We start from the raw sequence: 22,636 nt of genomic DNA, 5'->3' as shown, positions 1-22,636 counted from the left end.
TAAAAAGCTATCTTTAATATATTGTTCTTTAATAAAATAAAAAGTAGAGGTACTCCGCGCCAAAATCTTTCGAAGGTCCGCGTAGTCGTAGCTAGCGGTTACGAAGGTTTTTCAGGAGGAAGTGTTGTGTGCCGAAGAAGAGGTAAGTGTTGACATTTTAAAATCCATTTAATCTATTTTGTTCGATTCACAAGTTGTGCATTTGTGCACATGTTTTTGTGCAATCGCAACTTGGTGACTTTCCTTTCATACTATTTACACTAACCAGAGATAAGTCAGTTAGGCTTAAGTACATAAAGATATGTAACACGTTTTTAACTAATTCTGAAGACTACACTTACATTTACAATGTTTATACAGTATAGTGTAATAAGGATATCTCATTGTCATACTAAAGTTAACAGGATGAAAAGATAGACGAACTAGCATATTTAGGCTTTATTAGTACGAATAGAAACAATACATTAAGTCTTTACTTTCATTTTCAACAGTCTTCACTGACTCTGTAATTTAGGCTTTAAGTTATTATGAGATGCTTAGAGTGAATGTCCGATCAGTAAAAAAAAAAAATGGTATCGGTCTTTTCTCTGGAACACGAGAGAGTTGAGGAAGACATAAATAAAGAATTCAAAATTCATATGAAATTTAGTTATAAATAATAGTAATGTAGGTTGTGTGAGTGATGAAGTCACGAATGTTAGCGGTAATAACTGGTATGGAACTTTAGAAACCGATACACTTTAGAAGTTATCACTTGTGTGATAAAAACGTTGTAAATAGCATGCTTCATGATATGGTTTGTATATATGTATTCGATTAATTTTTTAATTCATTTAATATGTTGTCAGGTAAGTTCATGGATGTGAAGGACTATATGTTTGATAAAATAATAAAACAGTTTTATTTTCCTAGCAGGAGTAATTGGCCTGTGAAGCATTTTGCCTGTAGATGTGGTGGATGTAGGTAGTTTAACACTCCTACGTTTCTAGTCCTGATTTCTCCAAGCCCGTTCCCCTGGCTGTGGTTTCGCTAGATAGTAGATAGGGACAGTGGGAATTTCGTTAATCCATTCATTAATGGATTTAAATGGCAATTTCATTTAAATACAAAATTATTAGCCTAATATTAATAACCTTTCAAGTTGCTCTGGGGCCTATTAGCCCATATAAATATATTTGTGTGTCTGGAAGAATTGGTGTTTGAACGATAAAGATTTGCTGTAGGTGTTTTATTTTAAAGTCTAAAGGAAAGTCCAAATGGATTTACATTACAGATTCTTTGTTCTCCTTGAATTATGTTGTATGGTTCCATAGTAAACTGCATTGTGTTAGGAAGTTGATTGGATTTGATCTATATGTTTTTTGTTTATTTTTCTATTTTCTGTAAGCTAGGTAACAAAATGTTGTGTTGGTTTCCTCGTAATGAAATATTTGTTCTGTGTATATTTAAGTTATTCAAGTTGTGCTAATCTACAAAGTTGGATTATTTTATTTCTGGAATTATATTTGAGGCATTTTAATTGGCTGAAGTTGCATAGCACATTTAGTGTTTTGTATAATCACTAAATCATAGATACTACTAACGTGAAATAGTGCACGATAAATACAAGGAGAGATATACATGTTATATGCTAAGTAGCATATCAGTGGTGCATGTAACGAACTACATAGTAACAATTGACAGTTAATGGTTCACACGTAACTGTTCTTTGTTTTTATAATTTTTATCATTGAAAACTTGTAGATCTGAGAATAAGTTTTAATCTTTATGGAGTTAACCTATTTTCAAATCTGTGTTTGAATATACAAAGAAATTTGAGTAGCCATAAAAAAAAACTTGATCCATCACTGTACGTTTTATGAATCTAAGTAATAAGGACAAACAAAATTACCCAAATGGGTAAGAAGCTCGGAAGGTTATTTTGTAAAACAGTATCAATAAACATTTAAGTATAAACTAATTATTGAAGCCATGTAAACTGAGTTAATTTAAGTGTTATTAAAACAGTTTTCTAATTGTCTTCATCTTATTATTCAACACTTGTTATTAAACCCTTCTATTCTGTTTATCCTTTCTAATAATTTGTTTTGTATATCTGTATATATTTCAATATGGTTTCTAATCACTGGCTAGGGTTTTCGTTATTTTGCAAGGTTTACACGCGTCTTCGATGTTCAAAAAGTAAGATTCTTAGTTTGGAATTTGTCGTTTTATACTACTATTAAAATATATGAATTAATTTTGTATTTTGTATTGTCTTTTACTTTTTTACCACCACTGAACCTTTGCTGCAGTAAAACTATTTGAAACCTTATTTTTTCATTCAGCCCTTGCAAGAAATACATTAATTTCTACGTTATGTTTTAAACATCTAAATGTACGTCTAGAAACCTTTTGAATACAGTTAATGGCTACTCTTAATAAGTTTCTATTCATATGTGGTGTTCTCCATATTTTCTGTATATTAACAAAACACCTGTGATGTGTTTCTCAGTTGTAGCTATTCACTCTGCCATTAGAAAGTTGGAATGTTCCATCCACATGTTTTTATTAGTTTGGTGCCAGATTTATTTGGACAGTTGTGTGTAAACTTATGTATACATATGAAGAGAGAAAGGTCATCTTTGGCAGACTTAGTTTTGGATACCATAAATGTGGCAACTTGGTATATGTAAGCCCAACAATTACAGATAGTTTTCTTTAAGCCACATTTGTCATAAAAGCCAGAAATGCTTTTATTTTGCAAGAAATTGGTTGTTGAAAATCACTTGGGCTGCTTAATACTATTAGAGTGGTGCATATCTTGCTTTATACTTTTAGGTGTTCCCATGAGAAATAATTCATTGTGTATTTGTATATAATTACACTTGGTAAATTGGAAGTCATTCATTGATAAACTATCTGATCTGTTTCTTTGAATGGTATCTGCAAGACCATTGTGAACAAGAATTTTGAGAAGTGTTCCATGTGTTTTGTGTAGACAGCCAGCTTAAACTGAATTGACAAATGATTGTACTCTGTTAATGATGAGTCATGACACTTACCAGGATGACTTCTTGAGTTGACAAACTTTGTGTAAGGTATCTACTAGGTTGACAAGAAGTGTTAGGTTTAAGTAATTTGTTCTTGTATGTCTCGTCATGTTTTATTACTGAATTTGAACTTTAAAAGCAAGACTAGTAACATATAATGTAGATTTGCTTTTCTGTTTCTTTCAATAAAATTGCTAAGCTACTGTTTGTTTTTACAAGAAAATCAACGACAGAGTGGTAACTATTGAATTCTTCTGTTGTTTTCTCTGTAGTCATTATAAACAAAATGCAGCAGCCACAACATAACCAACCAACAGACCAAGAAGATGGTGTTCCTACTTTTAAAGTAAGAATTGTTTTGTTATGTAGATTAGTTTTGGTGCTGTTTTTAACATTGCAAACCTAAATGAACCAAAAATACTGTTAACAGCAAGAGTGTCCAGCTGATGAAATGGTGTATTCTAATATTTATAGGTAAAAGTATAATTAGCTATATTCATTACACTGTTTATTTTCACTTTAAGTAGGTAATAGTTGCATGTACAGCTCAAACCATATGATTCTTTAGTATTATCCTTGTAGACCTACTTTTGAAAAAGTAAACAATACTTCTCAAGTTGTACTTTCTTTTTAAACTTGTAAAATGCAGACCTCAGCTGTTGCTGATGGCAACAGTTATTAACTAGAACCTATCCTGTCTTTGTCAAATCTTACATTTCATATCATTCACTACCAAATACAGTGAAAGGGAATAGAAAGCCTTTAATGTATAAATTAAAATTGTAAACTTTAACAAGATAACCTTTTATGTTTAGTTTCTCAAAAGAAACCTCTGATCATAACCTGTCTGTGTGACTGTTTTATCTCTGGAATCACAGTTTTTAATTTGACCAAAACTGTGCACGTTATTCCTGTTGAGTCCTAACTAGTATTTGTATATAAAATGTAATTATCTCATTTGAATTGTAATAAGTATGTCTAGGTACATCTAAAACTATTACCAGCAAAATACTGCCTCAGTTGCATGATGACTCATCTGCTCTCGTGTCAAAGTTCTTTTCTTCAGTCACTGTTTTGAGTGGGTTTCCAACTATATTAATTGAGTGACATGCATTATCTTGTACTTCCTTATTATAATTAAAATTCATTGAATGGGTCAGTTGTTCCCTGATAATTCAACAACTAGGCTTACCTAACAGTTTAATGCTGTTTTCAAACTATATTAATTTACTTGAAGTAAATTTTAAAAAGTCAATGATCAGACCTAACCTTTAAAGCACCAACTTCATATGAGATTTTAGAAATAAAACAAACTAAATAATTTGTCCAGATATGGTGTACAAAATAGTTTTCTATGTAGTTAACTTGTCATGTAATTGAAATCCTTTTAAAATTAAAATTGTACAAGGTTGTTCCCATTTATTACATGAAAAACGTTCAGTAAACCTAAAGTGACAGTAAAGAAGCCAGTGATTAATAATTCTATTCATTTCCAAAGCTTTTGAGGCTTCTAATTTGAACCATCAGGTATCTGAACGTAGAACGTGGAGACTGAGATTTGAGGTTTTCTTAGAAGCAGACTAGAATTTTAATTGTTTTAACAAAAAGTGTTATATCACTATAAATTGTTTTTTGATAAACACTGAAGATTGATGTCTGTTTTTTTCATCATTCAAGTGTGTATTGGTGGGGGACGGTGGAACAGGGAAAACAACATTTGTCAAAAGACATCTTACTGGAGAATTTGAAAAGAAGTATGTGGGTAAGTTAGCCTACAATTTGTGAGGTTATTTTATTTGGTAGTAAAGTGTGTGTTCTCCAATATAAAATCTTTGATCTAGGCTTAATTAATGATTGTATTTTGATCATTTTGCTTGTTGTTGACAAGTTACTAATCAGGAGCTATCTTCTTTACCGTAAGCAGTTTTTTTACTCTGCATACTTGTAATAAACTGCTATATTAATTATTTATACTGTTGGATTATTTTTACTTTTTTTGTGTATATAACTTGTTTGATCACAGGTGAAGGATATTTATTCTTAGAAGACAAAGAAATGTATTTAAGTAAAATGAATGTCTTCTAGTAATTGAAGATCTGTAATAATTGTGACTGAATTTTCAGCAACTCTTGGTGTCGAAGTTCACCCTTTAGTTTTTCACACCAACCGTGGGCCAATCAGGTTTAACGTGTGGGACACGGCAGGTCAAGAAAAATTTGGAGGTTTACGTGATGGATACTATATTCAGGGTGAGCCGTTTTCTCAGTATTTGTATTTTTCTTTCATATTTAATGTTGAACAGATTTTGTGTTACTGAATCATAGTATTTAGTAGTTAAAATAATTTATTATAAACAGATGATGGTAAATTTAACACTCCATAAATTGTAATAATTTTGGTTCCAATGTTCATTTTATGGGATTTGTATTCCTGACAAATATAATGAAGTGATCAAAATTTCCGGTTATGATTATTACTGCTTTCCATTTTTCCAAGTATTAGTTGCTACTGCTTCTGTTGGTGTAACTTCCCATGATTGATGTATTCTGCTTGTACACGACTTTTAGAGCTGAGTGGCTACATGACTAACCATATTTATATCTGTATGTTTAGATAATAGTTTTGACTTTGTTTCCTTAATAAAAACAAGGGAATCCTCAATAGCTGCACCACTTAATATTTAAGGTAGGATTAGAGTTAGTAGATCTATGAGATCTTTTTCCTTTCTTTTGTTATAAGCTGTATGTTTGTATGCCAGCAATACCAAGCATGGGGTGCACGTATACCAAATATAGTTTTATTGCTTGTTATTATCTATACCAGCTCACCCTCAAATTAAAATTATTTTAGGTGGGATTAGAATCAAATAATCTGGTCTTGGACATGGTTATACATCAGTCAAAAGGATTTGAGTCCAAAACTATAATTAGGTCTCCAATTGGCCAAGAGATATATGCCACTATGCCACATCTAAAAACATTAGTGTAAATTAATATTTATTATTTCCTCACAAGAACAAATGTTGGTTTCTACATAACTTGTTCATTTGATTGTGTGTATTAGAAACCACTAGACATAATTAATAGTATGAATTTGTAATACCATAATGTACTTAACCTATTTACTTGGACAGAACTCCTGTTTAATTACAATTAGTTCTGACTAGAATGGGAATTCTGGCTGTTACCTAATGCAGTTTAAATGCTACTTTATTCTGTGAACTTGAAGTGTTTCCATTTATCGATTCTTCAACCTCACACATATTTTTAGTTTCTTCCAGTCTGTACTGTATATTTGTTTTCTCTAAATTTCTGTCTGTATCAACAGTTTTTTTACTTTAGAAAATATTAAGTTTTGAAGTTTATTGTAATGGTTATGGAAACATAAGTAATTTGTAAAGTGTCTGTAATTTAGAATAAGTAATTTGTAAAGTGTCTAATTTAATATTTTCTTATATTATCAAATGTTATATTACTTTGATTTCCACCTTTTATAATACTATATGACCTGTGCCAAAATCAAAATGATTCATAAGTGTTCTTGAAACATGGTAAACATTTAAGAATCTTAAGTTTTATTATACAAAATCTTGGGAATTGTTTGTTTTTTAAATACAGTTTAATTACAGTAAAATGTTCTTGTGGAGATTTCTATAGAGAAATCCACATAATAGTATCAGTCTTATTTTCAGGTTTTGTGATATTTTCATGCATAACAGTTTAAGAATGAAAGAAATGTGATTAAAAAGTGTCCTAAACTGTAAAGAGTTGTAAAACTAGGTTTCCTTTTGTACATTTTTAGGTCAGTGTGCAGTGATCATGTTTGATGTCACCTCTCGTGTCACTTACAAAAACGTTCCCAACTGGCATCGAGATTTGGTTCGAGTGTGTGAAAACATTCCCATAGTTCTCTGTGGAAATAAGGTAGACATCAGAGACAGAAAGGTGAAGGCAAAGTCCATTGTCTTCCACAGAAAAAAAAATCTCCAGGTTTGTGTCTTCAAATAACCTCTTAATTTTATGTATAATAAACAGGGGCCATAGAAATAAGAATATAGTTTCTTCAAATAACCTCATATTTATCTGTGGGTGACAAAGTGAAGATGGTCTGTTGTCCTTGATAAAAGAATACTCATGAAATAACTTAAGTAACACTGAGAGCACATGTAAACCATTTCAAAGAACAAAATTGTACATAGACAGAGCACTTATTCTTAAATAATAAGACAGTTTTCTCTCTCGCTGATATTACAACTATAAAAATGTGGTTATTAATCTCTTTACATTAAATAGTGTACAATGAAGAATCCAGCGTTTCACATACAGTGACTTTGTTCAACAGTTCTAATATAGTTTATAACTGGCTGCAGGATTGTGTGTAACCCAAAACAGCTGGTTAAAAACCCTAGGTTTAAATGTTTACAGGACACAAGTTTATTATGTTTACTTTTTTCTCTGACTAAAATTGAAACGTTATTTTTGTCTAAATGACAGACCATTAGTGAAGGCTTATTGTTTTCAAACAATATAAAATATATAGGTTTCCATAAAACATGTTTGCTGATAAACCTAACTTGTTATTTAAAATGAAACATTGATTGCATATTGAAATATAGACTAAATGTTAACCCTTTTGTGACAGGTTCATGTGCACATTTACACACTAAATATTTATACTATAACCTTTGATGCAATATTTGTATCTTCACAAAATTTGATAGCTTTGTAAATATTGAGTGTTTCATTACCAGTCTAAGTGGGAAATGTTATGATAAAACAACCATTATTCTTTATCCCAGAAATGTAAAATATTATTTACATAATCTCTAAAACCTCTTAAATACATTTCACACATTTGTTTTCAGTGAGACTTTTTGTCTCTCTATTTTCTCTACCCTAACTAACTATGTGGAATCTGTCAGTTTAATCAACTTCATAACTACCATAAATAAATTGAGATAAATATAAATTATGCATTTTTCTTTCCAGAATGACAATAGATTATAATACAGATGTTTAGTTTCATAATGTTGTATATTTACTGTTTTTATTATACTGACTTTCCAGTCATGCCTGACTAACATTACAGAACTTACATTGATGGGGCACACATTCACTTATGTTACCATATCTAATAATATAAAACTGACCTTTACAAAGTGACCCTGCCTTGGCTGTGTTTTAGTGGAATAGTTTTTTTGTAACATGGTCATATTTCAATTATTTTACGTTATATACGTGTATATAGATTATTAATATTTATAAATAAATTATTAAACTTTTTTTTCTTAAAGTATAGAACAGTAAAGCAAACAATCATATCTTATAGCTGTGATTTTTACACTCAGCTGCTGCTTGACTTGGGTTCCTAAACCTTTTAAAATTTCACACATGTAGGGTATGAATGTTTTTTTAGGTTTTATATACAGTTGATTAACCAAAAACAATCGTAAATTATTATATTGATACCATAGAATTCCACTAACCACATTAAAATGGCCCTCTAATGGTATTGTTTCAGTCACTTCTGAACTTAGATTTCATGGTGGTAAGTTGTGTCTTTACCCAAAATTACATATTTTTAACACCAAAATACAACTTATGTTACTATACTTGATAAATTACTAGCCTAGTAATTTGAGTTCCTAATGTCTACAAAACCACGGACTTAGTATTCTGACATCATAAAATATTAATTTTAACCAGTGCTGTATTCAACATGCCACGTAACTCACAAAAATGTATATTTAATTGTGTTATTTTAATATTTACTTTTAAATTCAGAAATTAATTAATGTGTAATACTAAAATTTGAATTAAAATCCACAATTTGATACCAAACTTACTGATACAAATTCATAAACTAGTGGTTTGATAAATGCAATAACACAGCTTTTGACGTGTCACGATAAGGTTAAACCTGTTGTGTAATTATCTATGAACTTACAAAATATTCGTGTTTAACTATGGCTCATTAAATTTAGGGGAGAGCCCAACATTGGTGCCAATTTCTTCTGTTGTAATTTCAAGCACATGCTTGATATCAGATGAGAATGGTAGTCAATGCATCTTTATGTTAGAGGTAACTTTGTGTATTAGTAGTGAATGAACATGATACTTTGGAAATGATGTATTTAGATCATTTACAAATCTGCAACACTTCTACACAATACCTAACTAAGATTTTGAAACAAGTGGCATAAAGGGCAGTGAGTACATAATATAAAAACTATCTTGGGCTCAACAGTGTGTTGAAATATGCTGCAAGATATCCAGAGCAAATAGATCTGTCATAAGGGTGTCATGTCCAAAGCAAATAACTCTTCTCTGCTGCTTTTTGTGATCCATGTGATTTAAGAGTACAGTAGTCTCTTAGTGCCAGTTTCACTAGTCTGATTGCACAGAAGTCAGTAGATGCTGCATCTGGTGACTGATATCTATATGAAATACTATGAACACCTGTGTTACTGTCCATCTGCTTGAGATTGTAACTCCTGAGTCATGAGACTTTACAAGATCTGTATTTATTTGCAGAATAAAGAGTTCAGGACCTTGATCTGATAGTAATCAGAGTCCATCTATGTTTTTGTATGTACTGGTGTTTCATGTAATTGGAGTTTAAGAGGAATTCAAGAAGTAAACATTGTTTAAAAATATTTACATGTGTGTGTAAAGGGAAAAACATCTCATTTTAAATATTTAGCTTAAACTAGACATTCCGGTTTGAATGTTTCAGTCCAGTAAAAGATTAAAACTGTTTTTATTATTATTATTATTAAGGCATAAACATATTTATTCTTCATTTTATAGAGTTTCTGGTATTCTAGCAAGATATTAGTGTGTAAGGAAAAAAGAATTAATACAACTAAAATAAATAAAAATAGAAAGGAAAAGGCATTTGGATTGCTGGAGAGTATTACTTTTTATGTGCAGATACATTTTGACTTTTAGGTGTTGTTACAGTATATGTTTTAGTTGCTCGTCTTTAATATAATAACGTCAGGGACAACAAGAGACCTGTTCCATTGTCTAAGCCAAAATAAAGCCAGTCCTTATCATATTATATATCTATCAAGCCTTTTTTTTTTTTTTAATCTACTTAGATTTACTGTCTCCACAACATCTGAAGGCAACCCAGTCCATAGACCAAATTACCCTATTTGAAAAATAGAATTGTCTTAGCTGAAGACAGCTTCTACTTTGCCAAAATCAATGTGTCTTCTGATTCTATAATTCTCACTTAAGATGTTGATACATCAACATTATCAATCAGGTCTCTGAAGCTCCTTGTTTTTTTATGTAGAGAAAACAGTTTTATGGATTTTAATCTGTCCTCATGACTTCTCCATCCCAGATAGCATTCTGTGAACCCTTTTCAACAATTAAGTGTCCTTAAGATAAGGAGCCTAACACAGTATTCCAAATGTTGTCTATCCAGTGCCATGTACAATGAAATTATAACCTAAATTCCTATTTGCTCTACCACTAGTAGCAGCACGCTGTGGATGGCTTAAGAGACTGATCAACCATCATACTAATATTCTTTTCTTTCTTCACCAGCAAACAAGATTGTGTGTTTTAATATTTGGGAGATTATCTGTCTCAAAGCTTTATCGCATTTCGACTCAATTTAATATCAGACCAAGATAATAAATTGTCTAGTTACTGGTGTTATATTGAATGTTATAATATTTATCTAGTTGTTTTTTTAAATTGGAAATTTTCTTGTTAGACATTATTCCTGTTCTCAAATAGCAAATTTTGACAACTTCAATTGAAAATTAAAGTATTTATATGCTCAACTTTTGAAAGTATTTCATTTCTTGCAGTACTATGACATCAGTGCAAAGAGCAACTATAATTTTGAGAAGCCGTTCTTATGGTTAGCGAGGAAGTTGATAGGTGATCCGAACCTTGAGTTTGTTGCAATGCCAGCTCTTGCTCCTCCAGAAGTTTCTATGGATCCAGAATGGCAAGCTAAGCTTGAGAATGACATGAAGGTAAGATCTTTTGTCTAGGTAGTTATTGATACATTTTACTTAATGTTGGATGTTCTCGCTCTGTTTCTTAAGGAATTATCCAGATCTGTGTAGGTGTATGATTATTTGTCTACAGGTTTTGGACAATGTGTGATAGAGTAAAGTTTTGAGTCCCTCTCTCCATGATTTGTCCTCTTTTGTATAGCTTTTTTTTGCAGGCCCCCTGAAGTGATTACACTGTCCTGTTTGTCTGCGAGACTGTAGCTTCTTGATTATAAATTTTTAATAGATAAATCACCCTGATTGAAAGTGTACAACTATTACATGTAGCTGTTATTAACTGTAAACACTGTTTAACCCTTTTCCTTGCATCATGCAATCCAAGCATTTTGTGTGCAACATTTTTAATGACCCTGTTTAGAAACTTACAAATCTTTGTGAGTGGGGCATTGATTTACACAAGCCCCAAACAAAGAAATGATAATAAATATTTGATATGTAAGCTATATAGTGAAGAAAAACTGTTTGACATAATAACTTTTGTGAGTTTGTTGTATATGACCTGTTTTTGATTTTCGCAGGAGGCTCAGAATACCTCTTTACCAGATGATGACGACGATGACCTGTAAGAGTTTTATGTCAGGCAGTAAATTCTGTTGGAGTTTTACAGAAGACATTGTTTGTTATGCACTGAATTACAGAAGTTTCTTCTTGTTTTGTACAGTAAAACAAACTAATATTGCTTTAACTTTACATCCATATTTAAAATGTTTTTTAACAATATTATGAAAATAAGTTAAATATTTTTACTACTTCTGTTCCAATCAGTGTGTGTAGTGTAGTCCTCATTGTGTATGTGTGTGTGTTACCTGGTGTGACTTGAGTACTGTTAATTTATCGCTTCTGTGGATGAGTGGAGCACAAGCTATTAATGCGTGATTGGTATGCTATTATGGAATCTGTATTTTTAACATTGATGACAATAAAATTTACAGACAAGTTTGTTGTTTGGTCTAATTGTTTCCACAAATGAAGTTTAGTCTGGTGTAGAACCTTAAATCTAGCAAATCATGAAGTCTATTTGGCTGGAAAACAAAAGTAAAATGAATTATTGTGTCTGTACACACACACACACATACAAGAGAAATCAAAATGTGAAACTCCAATTTGAAGGTTTAAATTTCATGCTAAAGAAACTTGGCAAGGTACACATCTAGTGAAATGTAATAAAAACATTAAAATTTTCCATTTCCATAAGATGCTGTATGATTCGGTTGTTTTTTTATTATTATTATAGATTCACCAGTTTTTCCTAAACTACGTAGCAAAATCATGGAATATTTTGAAACCACTAAAATTTTTTCATTTCCAATGGATTAAGTGGTAATGTTTAATTAAAGCTGTCTACTAATCGTGAAAACTGATGTACTTTAATATATTGTGTAGTGAAAACATCAACAGTGGAATTTAAACATTTGGGGTAAAGTGAAAGTTGAAGACAGCACAAGAAAATAAACCTCTATATAGAAAAAGTAAAGACACGAATAATTACACTGCACAACAACGTTTTTGCTTCTTGAACACTGTTGGGTGTTCCTTATAGATTTTTAGCTGCTGACCACGAAAACCACATCCAAATTTGCCCATTACGTATCGTTTCCTTGAACTCTTCAGTATCACCAGGACATTGCTACAATGGAAAAACGATATCAGGGCAACTGGAATCCGTCAATGCTTGCTGACTACTGTTGAACACTGCAACGTGATGCACCGGACATTGAATACAAACGAAAATCAGGAGCAAAACACTTAATTATGTTAAACTTAACGTATTAGAAACATAAAAGCAATTAAATACGTTATTGCCGGTAAATAGTTGATTGTTTCTCAGAGTTCCTATGTGATGCAGCAAAACCAAAACTATATTTGCATACCCATCAGGTACCTGTCACAATCAGCAAAAATGGTTGTGCAGTGTTATTTATCGGAACAACTGTGTACGTTTATTTAACTGCCTAAAAGTGTTGATTGCCTTAAAAATTAAAATAAACCAAACGACATTAACGTCACGTAATTTTTAAAGTATATTTTTCAGTAACTGAAATTTTTTTATCTTGACCATATTTCTGTTACAAGTAAATCTTTTATTGTCGTCGTACCCAAATCCACCTTATGATCTATAACCGACAAGAAAGGTGGAAACCAAAATGGTGTATTTTATACTGAATGATTTTCTAAGGGTAATCTTGCATAATTGAATTTTAGTGTTTTAAAGACAAATTTGTACAATTGTTTCTTAGAAACGTACTATTTGTAAGTTTTTTTTTGTGTGTGAGAAAGAAATACCAGAGTTGCTCATGTCGACATTAGTTAACCTTTTTTCTAAATAGTCTGGTTAAAAACAACTATGGAATGTACACGACACAATACAGATTAAACAATGCTTTTTGGAATTATTGTTAAAGCCCCTCAGTGGCTTGGCGGCATCTATAGTCTTACAAAACAAAAGTGGAGGGAGTAATGGACATAGCACACCTGTAGCTTTGTACATAGCTATTAAAAAAATCGTTAAAGCAAAAATTGAGGATATCCGGATCATTTCTTTATATCGAATAGTAGATGCTTCACTAATAACAGATCGCCACTATCTCAATAAATCACATTTATAATCTTGTTCCCTCACGTCTGAGGCCAGGTGAGTTAAGGCGTTCGACTCGTAATCTGAGTGTCGCGGGTTCGAATCCCGATTTCACCAAAACATACTCGTCGTGGGGGCGTTATAATGTGACGGTTAACCAATCCTATTATTTGGTGGTAAAAGAGTGGCTGGTGATGACTAGCTGCCTTCCCTTTTAGTCTTACACTGCTAAATTAGGGACGGCTAGAGCAGATAGCCCTCGAGTAGCTTTGCGCGAAATTCATAAATAAAAACAAACCCTCACGTCTGTATTTTATACTATACCTAAATAGTGCAAACACTTGAACTTGTATTTGTGCAATACGGAACAAAAAATTAGCAAGTGGTTAGTGTTCAATCTCCCTTCCCCTTAAAGTTAATGATTAGGTGTCTAAACTAGGAAACAAGTTAAATAAAACTGTACTTCTAAACGAACATGAAAATAAAAGAATATTCACTCACTAGGAATTTTTAACTTTACGCTGTAGTTCATACAAAAATAAAACTTAAGTCGCCATTACGAAAGTTCAAAATAAATTGAACGTCGAGTTTCACTACATCAAAACAACAAAAGGTTTAAATAAAGTAAATTAACATTAAATACATATCTCAGCACCACTTTATTTAACCTTTTACTAAGTATTGCCTCACATGGAACGATATGGCTTTAAGTAAACGAAGTCAAGCAATCAACACCTGACCCTCATCCGAATCGCCGACAGAAAAGATAAAAGATGTAGTTAATATATCCTCAGTCAAAATTTTACACTTGAATTCTTAATTTGTATGAGGGTTTAGGAATGTCTATCTACAGCCCTCTAGTGCTACAAGTTTTTTTCCTTCTGTTAATTCCAAAAATGTAGATCTAGCTGGTATTCGATTTTTTAAAATTTTAGCACCATATTTCTAATTTCAATGCCACAAGGCTATAAAAAAGGAAGCTAGTTAGACCCGCCAATTTTTCGGTTATACATCTTTAACTGAATAGCAGGATTGGAACTTCGTTTTTATAGAGCATCCTTGTACCCAAAGTTCATTTTTGTACCAAAAAAACGCGTACCATAATCTTTCAGCGCCACATTGTGAGCGCGTTAACTACTAACACAAATTATATTTTTTCACAAAAACATCCAGTAATTGGTTTAATCTTATATTCTAAAATTTCCTGCTATACAAATGACATTTTGTAACTTCAATACGTCTTTATGAAACGAGTTTTTATTTTCTTTCTAATTAATACAGCCCCCTATTGTCGCACTACAGTTTAGAATTATTCCTAAGACTAAAGTAAAAACATTAGCGATACAAATGATGGAACCACAATTTATTCAAAATTTTATTTACAATAAAATGTATTACCTTACCAACAAAATGTTATTGAAATTACATATAAATGAAAAACAGCATGCATATTTTTTTTGTTTTTATCACAAAAATATTCACAGGGGAGTAGTAGAAGATACGTATTAAATAACAAAGATTTGGAAAGTCGTAAAGTGTTTTCAACTACGTTAAGTCTGATGAAACAGATTTTGAAACAATGAAGTTGATGTTAGCTACAATTATTGTATTTTATACGATATCACCATAATCCTTTTAAAAACAAAATACGAGTGAATAAACTAGTAATACCACTAATCAGTGAGATTGGGCTGCCAGCGACCTCTACTTTGATATTGTCACATCTACACGCAAAAAACAAAACAAAAAAACAATTTATCAAAGCATTAAGATTAATTTAGATCACATAAACTTAATATTAAATATTAATCTTTATTAATAAGATTAATATTTAATATTAACTGAGTGACAAATTCAAAAAGCCCAGTAAATGACAAATACGATTAGACAGTGTCCACCGTATTTTTGTTTTTTGTAGCGCATTTGACCTTAAGAAGTCCTACTTTAATTTTTGATACTGATTCACGAATATTGATGATTGTAATAATCTAACATCTTAATTTTATGATTAAAATTAAAATGTGATAACTATGTTATACACCGCAATTACATTAATAACCATTTCAATCACAAAACGTTTTTTTCTTTCGTAAGAATGTATCACTTACATTGTGGAGTACTTTTCACACCACATAATGGTATTTTTCTTACTGTGAACATTTGTGTTTTAACTGTTTTATAAACGTCATTTCATCCTTAATAATCCTCCTAATAAAGCAAACACAAACCTTATTTATTTTGTCCTTAACAGCAAAAGATTCAAAAATTTTTTAACGTTATTTACTTATATATATATATATATGTACACAGCACAGTGAAGATATAGCCAGATCAACCGTGGTTAAATTACTTTCTATATTTAAATCTTATAAGAAGTATCTACATAAAATTTAGGCATTAAATGCCTTCACGTTCGTATTAAACAGCAAAGGACATCAATTTTTTTTTTTTTCATTGTAGGCCTAATAAAATTTAGATTATACATATATATAAGCCGTGATATAAATAACTAGAATATTTTATTAAAATTTACTCGCACGCAAAACTTAACTTTGATTTCTCATTACCATGAAGTATAAAGTAAAAATGTTTAACGCTCGATACACGAAACTCGAAGATAACCGTTTGTACGGGTACATTACCCCAATATAACTAAAAAAACATCATAATAATAGGAATATTAGATTTAATTAAAAACTCTCAATAAGCCCGGAGTGTTTAGGCACCAGTATCAGACAACTTGTTACCTACGTGAATTTTACAAGCTTCAATGTTAGTTGTTTCACATTGGCATGGGCCCTTGCATCAAAACCATTAACACTGATTCTGACATTAAGAACATGCACATGATTACTCGTTTTAACTTCAGCTCTGCAGTTAAGTGGCATCACGTTCTCGAATTTTGTAATAATTTTCTATGTGGTTACACAATATGGGAAGATACATAAAGACTATTCTAAAAGTAAACACAGAATTTCTCCCCCAAAATACGATTTTTGTTTCAGACACTAGTCATTCTTGCCTCACCTCTATTATACATTTGGTATACTAAATTTGGTATTGAAGAACAAGAGACATCGGAAGGTACATTTTTATTTAAATTACGTTTATAAAAGTTAACTCGGTAGCATAAAAAGTGTATTCTTGTCTTAGTTCGCTTGGTTTAAAAAAATTACTGTTGTGACAAAGCTATTTTTTATGTACTTGGTATTACAATGTACCATTACTGAAGTTCATCCACCTGTCTTTCTGTAATCTAGTTACTATCTACCTGGTATTACAAAGTACCATTACTGATGAAGATCACCCACCTGTCTTTCTGTAATTTGGTTTCTATCTACCAGGTATTACAAAGTACCATTACTGATGAAGATCACCCACCTGTCTTTCTGTAATCTAGTTTCTATCTACCTGGTATTACAAAGTACCATTACTGATAATCACCACCTGTCTTTCTGTAATATAGTTTCTATCTACCTGGTATTACAAAGTACCATTACTGATGAAGATCACCCACCTGTCATTCTGTAATCTAGTTTCTATCTACCTGGTATTACAAAGTACCATTACTGATGAAGATCACCCACCTGTCTTTCTGTAATCTAGTTTCTATCTACCTGGTATTACAAAGTACCATTACTGATGAAGATCACCCACCTGTCTTTCTGTAATCTAGTTTCTATCTACCAGGTATTACAAAGTACCATTACTGATGAAGATCACCCACCTGTCTTTTTGAAATCTAGTTTCTATCTACCTGGTATTACAAAGTACCATTACTGATGAAGATCACCCACCTGTCTTTCTGTAATCTAGTTTCTATCTACCAGGTATTACAAAGTACCATTACTGATGAAGATCACCCACCTGTCTTTCTGTAATATAGTTTCCATCTACCTGGTATTACAAAGTACCATTACTGATGACGATCACCCACCTGTCTTTCTGTAATTTGGTTTCTATCTACATGGCATTACAATGTACCATTACTGAAGTTCATCCACCTGTCTTTCTGTAATCTAGTTTCTATCTACCAGGTATTACAAAGTACCATTACTGATGAAGATCACCCACCTGTTTTTCTGTAATCTAGTTTCTATCTACCTAGTATTACAAAGTACCATTACTGATGAAGATCACCCACCTGTCTTTCTGTAATCTAGTTTCTATCTACCAGGTATTACAAAGTACCATTACTGATGAAGATCACCCACCTGTCTTTCTGTAATCTAGTTTCTATCTACCAGGTATTACAAAGTACCATTACTGATGAAGTTCATCTACCTGTCTTTCTGTAATCTAGTTTCTATCTACCAGGTATTACAAAGTACCATTACTGATCAAGTTCATCTACCTGTCTTTCTGTAATCTAGTTTCTATCTACCAGGTATTACAAAGTACCATTACGGATGAAGATCACCCACCTGTCTTTCTGTAATCTAGTTTCTATCTACCTGGTATTACAAAGTACCATTACTGATGAAGATCACCCACCTGTCTTTCTGTAATCTTGTTTCTATCTACCAGGTATTACAAAGTACCATTACTGATGAAGATCACCCACCTGTCTTTCTGTAATCTAGTTTCTATCTACCTGGTATTACAAATACCATTACTTGTTCTAAAAAGAAACTCTAGTACTCAGTCACTTTTTATGGAAGGTGAAGCATCTTTTGTAAACAATACTGACCAGAAGTTACTGTATTTTGTAAATTTATCAAATACTATAATGAATAGTTCTGTCCTTACTATATTGATAAAGTACTTTAACAATACTGACTAGAAGGTACTATAATGAATAGTTCTGTCCTTACTATATTGATAAGGTACTTTAACAATACTGACTAGAAGATACTATAATGAATAGTTCTGTCCTTACTATATTGATAAGGTACTTTAACAATACTGACTAGAAGGTACTATAATGAATAGTTCTGTCCTTACTATATTGATAAGGTACTTTAACAATACTGACTAGAAGGTACTATAATGAATAGTTCTATCCTTACTATATTGATAAGGTACTTTAACAATACTGACTAGAAGGTACTATAATGAATAGTTCTGTCCTTACTATATTGATAAAGTACTTTAACAATACTGACTAGAAGGTACTATAATGAATAGTTCTATCCTTACTATATTGATAAAGTACTTTAACAATACTGACTAGAAGGTACTATAATGAATAGTTCTGTCCTTACTATATTGATAAGGTACTTTAACAATACTGACTAGAAGGTACTATAATGAATAGTTCTATCCTTACTATATTGATAAAGTACTTTAACAATACTGACTAGAAGGTACTGTAATGAATAGTTCTATCCTTACTATACTGATAAGGTACTTTAACAATACTGACTAGAAGGTACTATAATGAATAGTTCTATCCTTACTATATTGATAAGGTACTTTAACAATACTGACTAGAAGGTACTATAATGAATAGTTCTATCCTTACTATATTGATAAGGTACTTTAACAATACTGACTAGAAGGTACTATAATGAACAGTTCTATCCTTACTTTATTGATAAAGTTCTATCCTTACTTTATTGATAAAGTACTTTTAACAATACTGACTAGAATGTACTGTAATGAATAGTTCTATCCTTACTATATTGATAAGGTACTTTAACAATACTGACTAGAAGGTACTATAATGAATAGTTCTATCCTTACTATATTGATAAGGTACTTTAACAATACTGACTAGAAGGTACTATAATGAATAGTTCTATCCTTACTATATTCATAAGGTACTTTAACAATACTGACTAGAAGGTACTATAATGAATAGTTCTATCCTTACTATATTGATAAAGTATTTTAACAATACTGACTAGAAAGTACTATAATGAATAGTTCTATCCTTACTATATTGATAAGGTACTTTAACAATACTGACTAGAAGGTACTATAATGAATAGTTCTATCCTTACTATATTGATAAGGTACTTTAACAATACTGACTAGAAGGTACTATAATGAATAGTTCTATCCTTACTATATTGATAAAGTACTTTAACAACACTGACTAGAAGGTACTATAATGAATAGTTCTATCCTTACTATATTGATAAGGTACTTTAACAAATATTCAAATGTCACAAAATAATTGAAGTAGCATGTTTGTGACCAACAAATCTATGTAAAATTTATATCTAATAATGTTTTAATTAACTTTTTAACTAACAAGTAAAATGTATAAACCTTGTATTAAAGGTTAGCTGTCACATAACCCTTTGTTTATTTTATTGACTATTTAAGTGCACTTAACCTTAAGAGTTGAAAGTTTTAACCTTACCAGTTGTAGAGTTAACCTTACAAGAACATATTCGATATAAGCAACACGTGAACCAAATGTTGAAGAGGTCCTTACCTAACTATATTTAACAGAAGTATCTGCATGCTGTAAGAATCAAACTACTTACAGATAATCATCAATGGTCTGCTGAGTAGTTTTATCTGATGCAGAAAATTTAAAACACTGAGTTTCACAATATATCCATTACTTACTCTTGCAATTATTGTTTGTGAAGTCATTGGATATAACAAAGTCTGGACATGGAAGAGGTCTTTCAGTCAATAAAAAGTTTCTTGTAATCTATGTTGTATCACTACACAGGTGGACTGTGATAAGTGACTGGAATACACCTTTCTATAACTCCATATTAAGATAATTAACATCATACAAATAAAAATTGTGAATATATAATATATTATAAAAGGGAGTTTGATATAATTTATATGAGGATCTAATTATTTAAAAAACTAAAACAATATTAAGTCACCATAAAAAAAAAACAAATTTAATATACATTCATAATATTACAATAAATAGTGCAATAGGGCCCAGCATAGAGTGGTGGCTAGAAAGCTTGATTTGCAATATAAAGATCACACATGTGAATCTCCATCATCAAACATGCTCATCATATATTGTTGCTAACTGGGCCAGTCACTCACGTGTCACAAGTTTTAGTGTACAAAAAATACAGGACACCAGAATTAAGGTTGTTAATTTGTTATTTGTAATTTTTCTTTTTCCATAACTTCAGTTTTAAGAAGAAACATTACTAAATAGTTCGTTTGCACAGGGCTTCATCATACACGGAATTTTAAAGTTCGTATTACACATTACAATTTTACAGAGCAAACTCAAGTACTGAATGCTCTAAGTTTGCTGTATTTCTATTTTGAGTCAGAATCTATAACAGTGATATTTCTATCATTTTAAAATTCTAGAAATGTTTTAACTTCCTGACACCCATTGCAAAAACAAATTATCAAAATACACAGAACCACAGTACATGTACTCACACATATAGGTATTCACCTCTGCATAATGAATGAACATGAAAAGTTTGAAATTTTTTCAACAAAACTGAATGAATAAATCTTAACAGTCAAATACTATGTAGACAAGAAATAGAGGCTACATTTAATTATTGCAACAAAACTGTTCTTTTTTTCATTGTCCTTAAGATTCTGTCTCTCCACTGTACCTCCCATGTCATATCAAAGCACTGCAAGAAGGCCATCATGAACCAAGGTCTAACATTCATCTAGGAATGGAAAAAGAACAAGCAACTGACAGCCAAACTAAGGCTTCTTCAGATGACCACTTCCTAGTAATATACATTAAAAATTAGGGAAAACAAATGGGTGAGATAAGTAAAGGTAATCCCAAATATACATTAAAAATTAGGGAAAACAAATGGGTGAGATAAGTAAAGGTAATCCCAAATATACATCAAAAATTAGGGAAAACAAATGGGTGAGATAAGTAAAGGTAATCCCAAATATACATTAAAAATTAGGGAAAACAAATGGGTGAGATAAGTAAAGGTAATCCCAAGATATGAGCACAGCTGATAACATCCAGTGAGGTTTACTATAAAATTAAACTTTCACTTTGAGAGCTTAACAAAGACATACATGAAAGAATGACAAAAACCTAGTATTTTCTATGTCATGCATGATATTTATATACATTCATATCATGTACTTAATGGATATTGCTAGAGATATTGCTTGTACTGAGAATGTTAACCAGCACTCTAACCCAGAGTTTATACATTCTCAAGTTTTGTTTCTCAAAAATCTTTCTTTTTAAACTAACAAATAAAACAATTCTTAGAAGCACCTGCTTCTATTCATATCACCACAATTTCTGGCTAATAAATTTTGTTTATTCTCTGGGTGAATCCAGTCAATCAATGACTTTTAAGTTTATTTTTATAATGGTTATAAACATGAACCATCGAAATGTAATCATATTCATGACCTATCGTTTAGTCTTTACAAAACAATTACTCATGGCTTAATATGTACGTCAGTTAATGAGGCCTATTACAAATAATGCATAATAAAAGTATTAACTTTCTAATGAGAACTGCAACATTTCTTCTTATTAGAACTGATACCTTAAATGTATTTATTTTATACAGGTCTTGAACCTTCAATGTGCAAGAGAAACAGAAAACTTGTACCATTAATGACTTACAAGACAACAAGTACCTAAATTCTAAGTTTTAACTCTCAATCGTTTCACTGTAATGACTTTGTTGGTTATAGCTAATGTTAGGTATACTCTAGTACCAACTGATTATCTTATTTATAAAAGGCTTAAATAATTTATCATACATGCTTAGTTTTGTCCTTTTTTATTTCTTTTTTATGTGTGGAAGATAAAGGCATTAGCTAGTCTACAATATGGTGCAAAGATCCAAACATCAGCATGATAGCCACAGTTTTCAAGGTTTTAAACAAGTAAAATAGATGTCAAAACCAACAAAGGATAGCACATGTGACATCCAGTGTTCTGTAGAGTTTAATACAGCAATAAACAGTTAAGAATTAGATTGTTCCAGTGTCAGATGAAACTGAGTAACTCCAGGGTTAAAAGTACCTAGGTTTGAAGTGGTATAACAGTAAATCATTGTCCAGAACACAACTGATTTAAAATATATTAGTAATCAT

The 22,636-nt window shown here is 31.2% G+C and overlaps 1 protein-coding gene across 1 annotated transcript; it reads left to right on the top strand.

Annotated features, from left to right (window-relative positions):
- Positions 1-9: 9 nt before the first annotated feature.
- LOC143256282 (GTP-binding nuclear protein Ran) lies at positions 10-12,009 on the top strand. Its single transcript, XM_076513326.1, has 7 exons — positions 10-142; positions 3,305-3,378; positions 4,710-4,794; positions 5,156-5,281; positions 6,834-7,021; positions 10,861-11,031; positions 11,592-12,009. The coding sequence occupies exons 2-7, from the start codon at positions 3,319-3,321 to the stop codon at positions 11,637-11,639; spliced, it is 678 nt and encodes a 225-aa protein (XP_076369441.1). The 5' UTR covers positions 10-142; positions 3,305-3,318; the 3' UTR covers positions 11,640-12,009.
- Positions 12,010-22,636: the final 10,627 nt, after the last annotated feature.

This window comes from Tachypleus tridentatus, chromosome 7 (assembly GCF_004210375.1).
Source record: "Tachypleus tridentatus isolate NWPU-2018 chromosome 7, ASM421037v1, whole genome shotgun sequence".
Classification (NCBI taxonomy): Eukaryota; Metazoa; Arthropoda; class Merostomata; order Xiphosura; family Limulidae; genus Tachypleus; species Tachypleus tridentatus.
Note: the sequence above shows the minus strand (reverse complement) of the source record. Positions and strands in the feature narration are given on the sequence as shown.

Excerpts from the sequence above, each read along its gene's own strand:
- LOC143256282 (XM_076513326.1), top strand. The coding sequence starts at position 3,319 with ATGCAGCAGCCACAACATAACCAACCAACAGACCAAGAAGATGGTGTT. Across the intron at positions 5,282-6,833 it reads TGATGGATACTATATTCAGG|GTCAGTGTGCAGTGATCATG; the intron begins GTGAGCCGTTTT and ends GTACATTTTTAG. Across the intron at positions 7,022-10,860 it reads ACAGAAAAAAAAATCTCCAG|TACTATGACATCAGTGCAAA; the intron begins GTTTGTGTCTTC and ends CATTTCTTGCAG.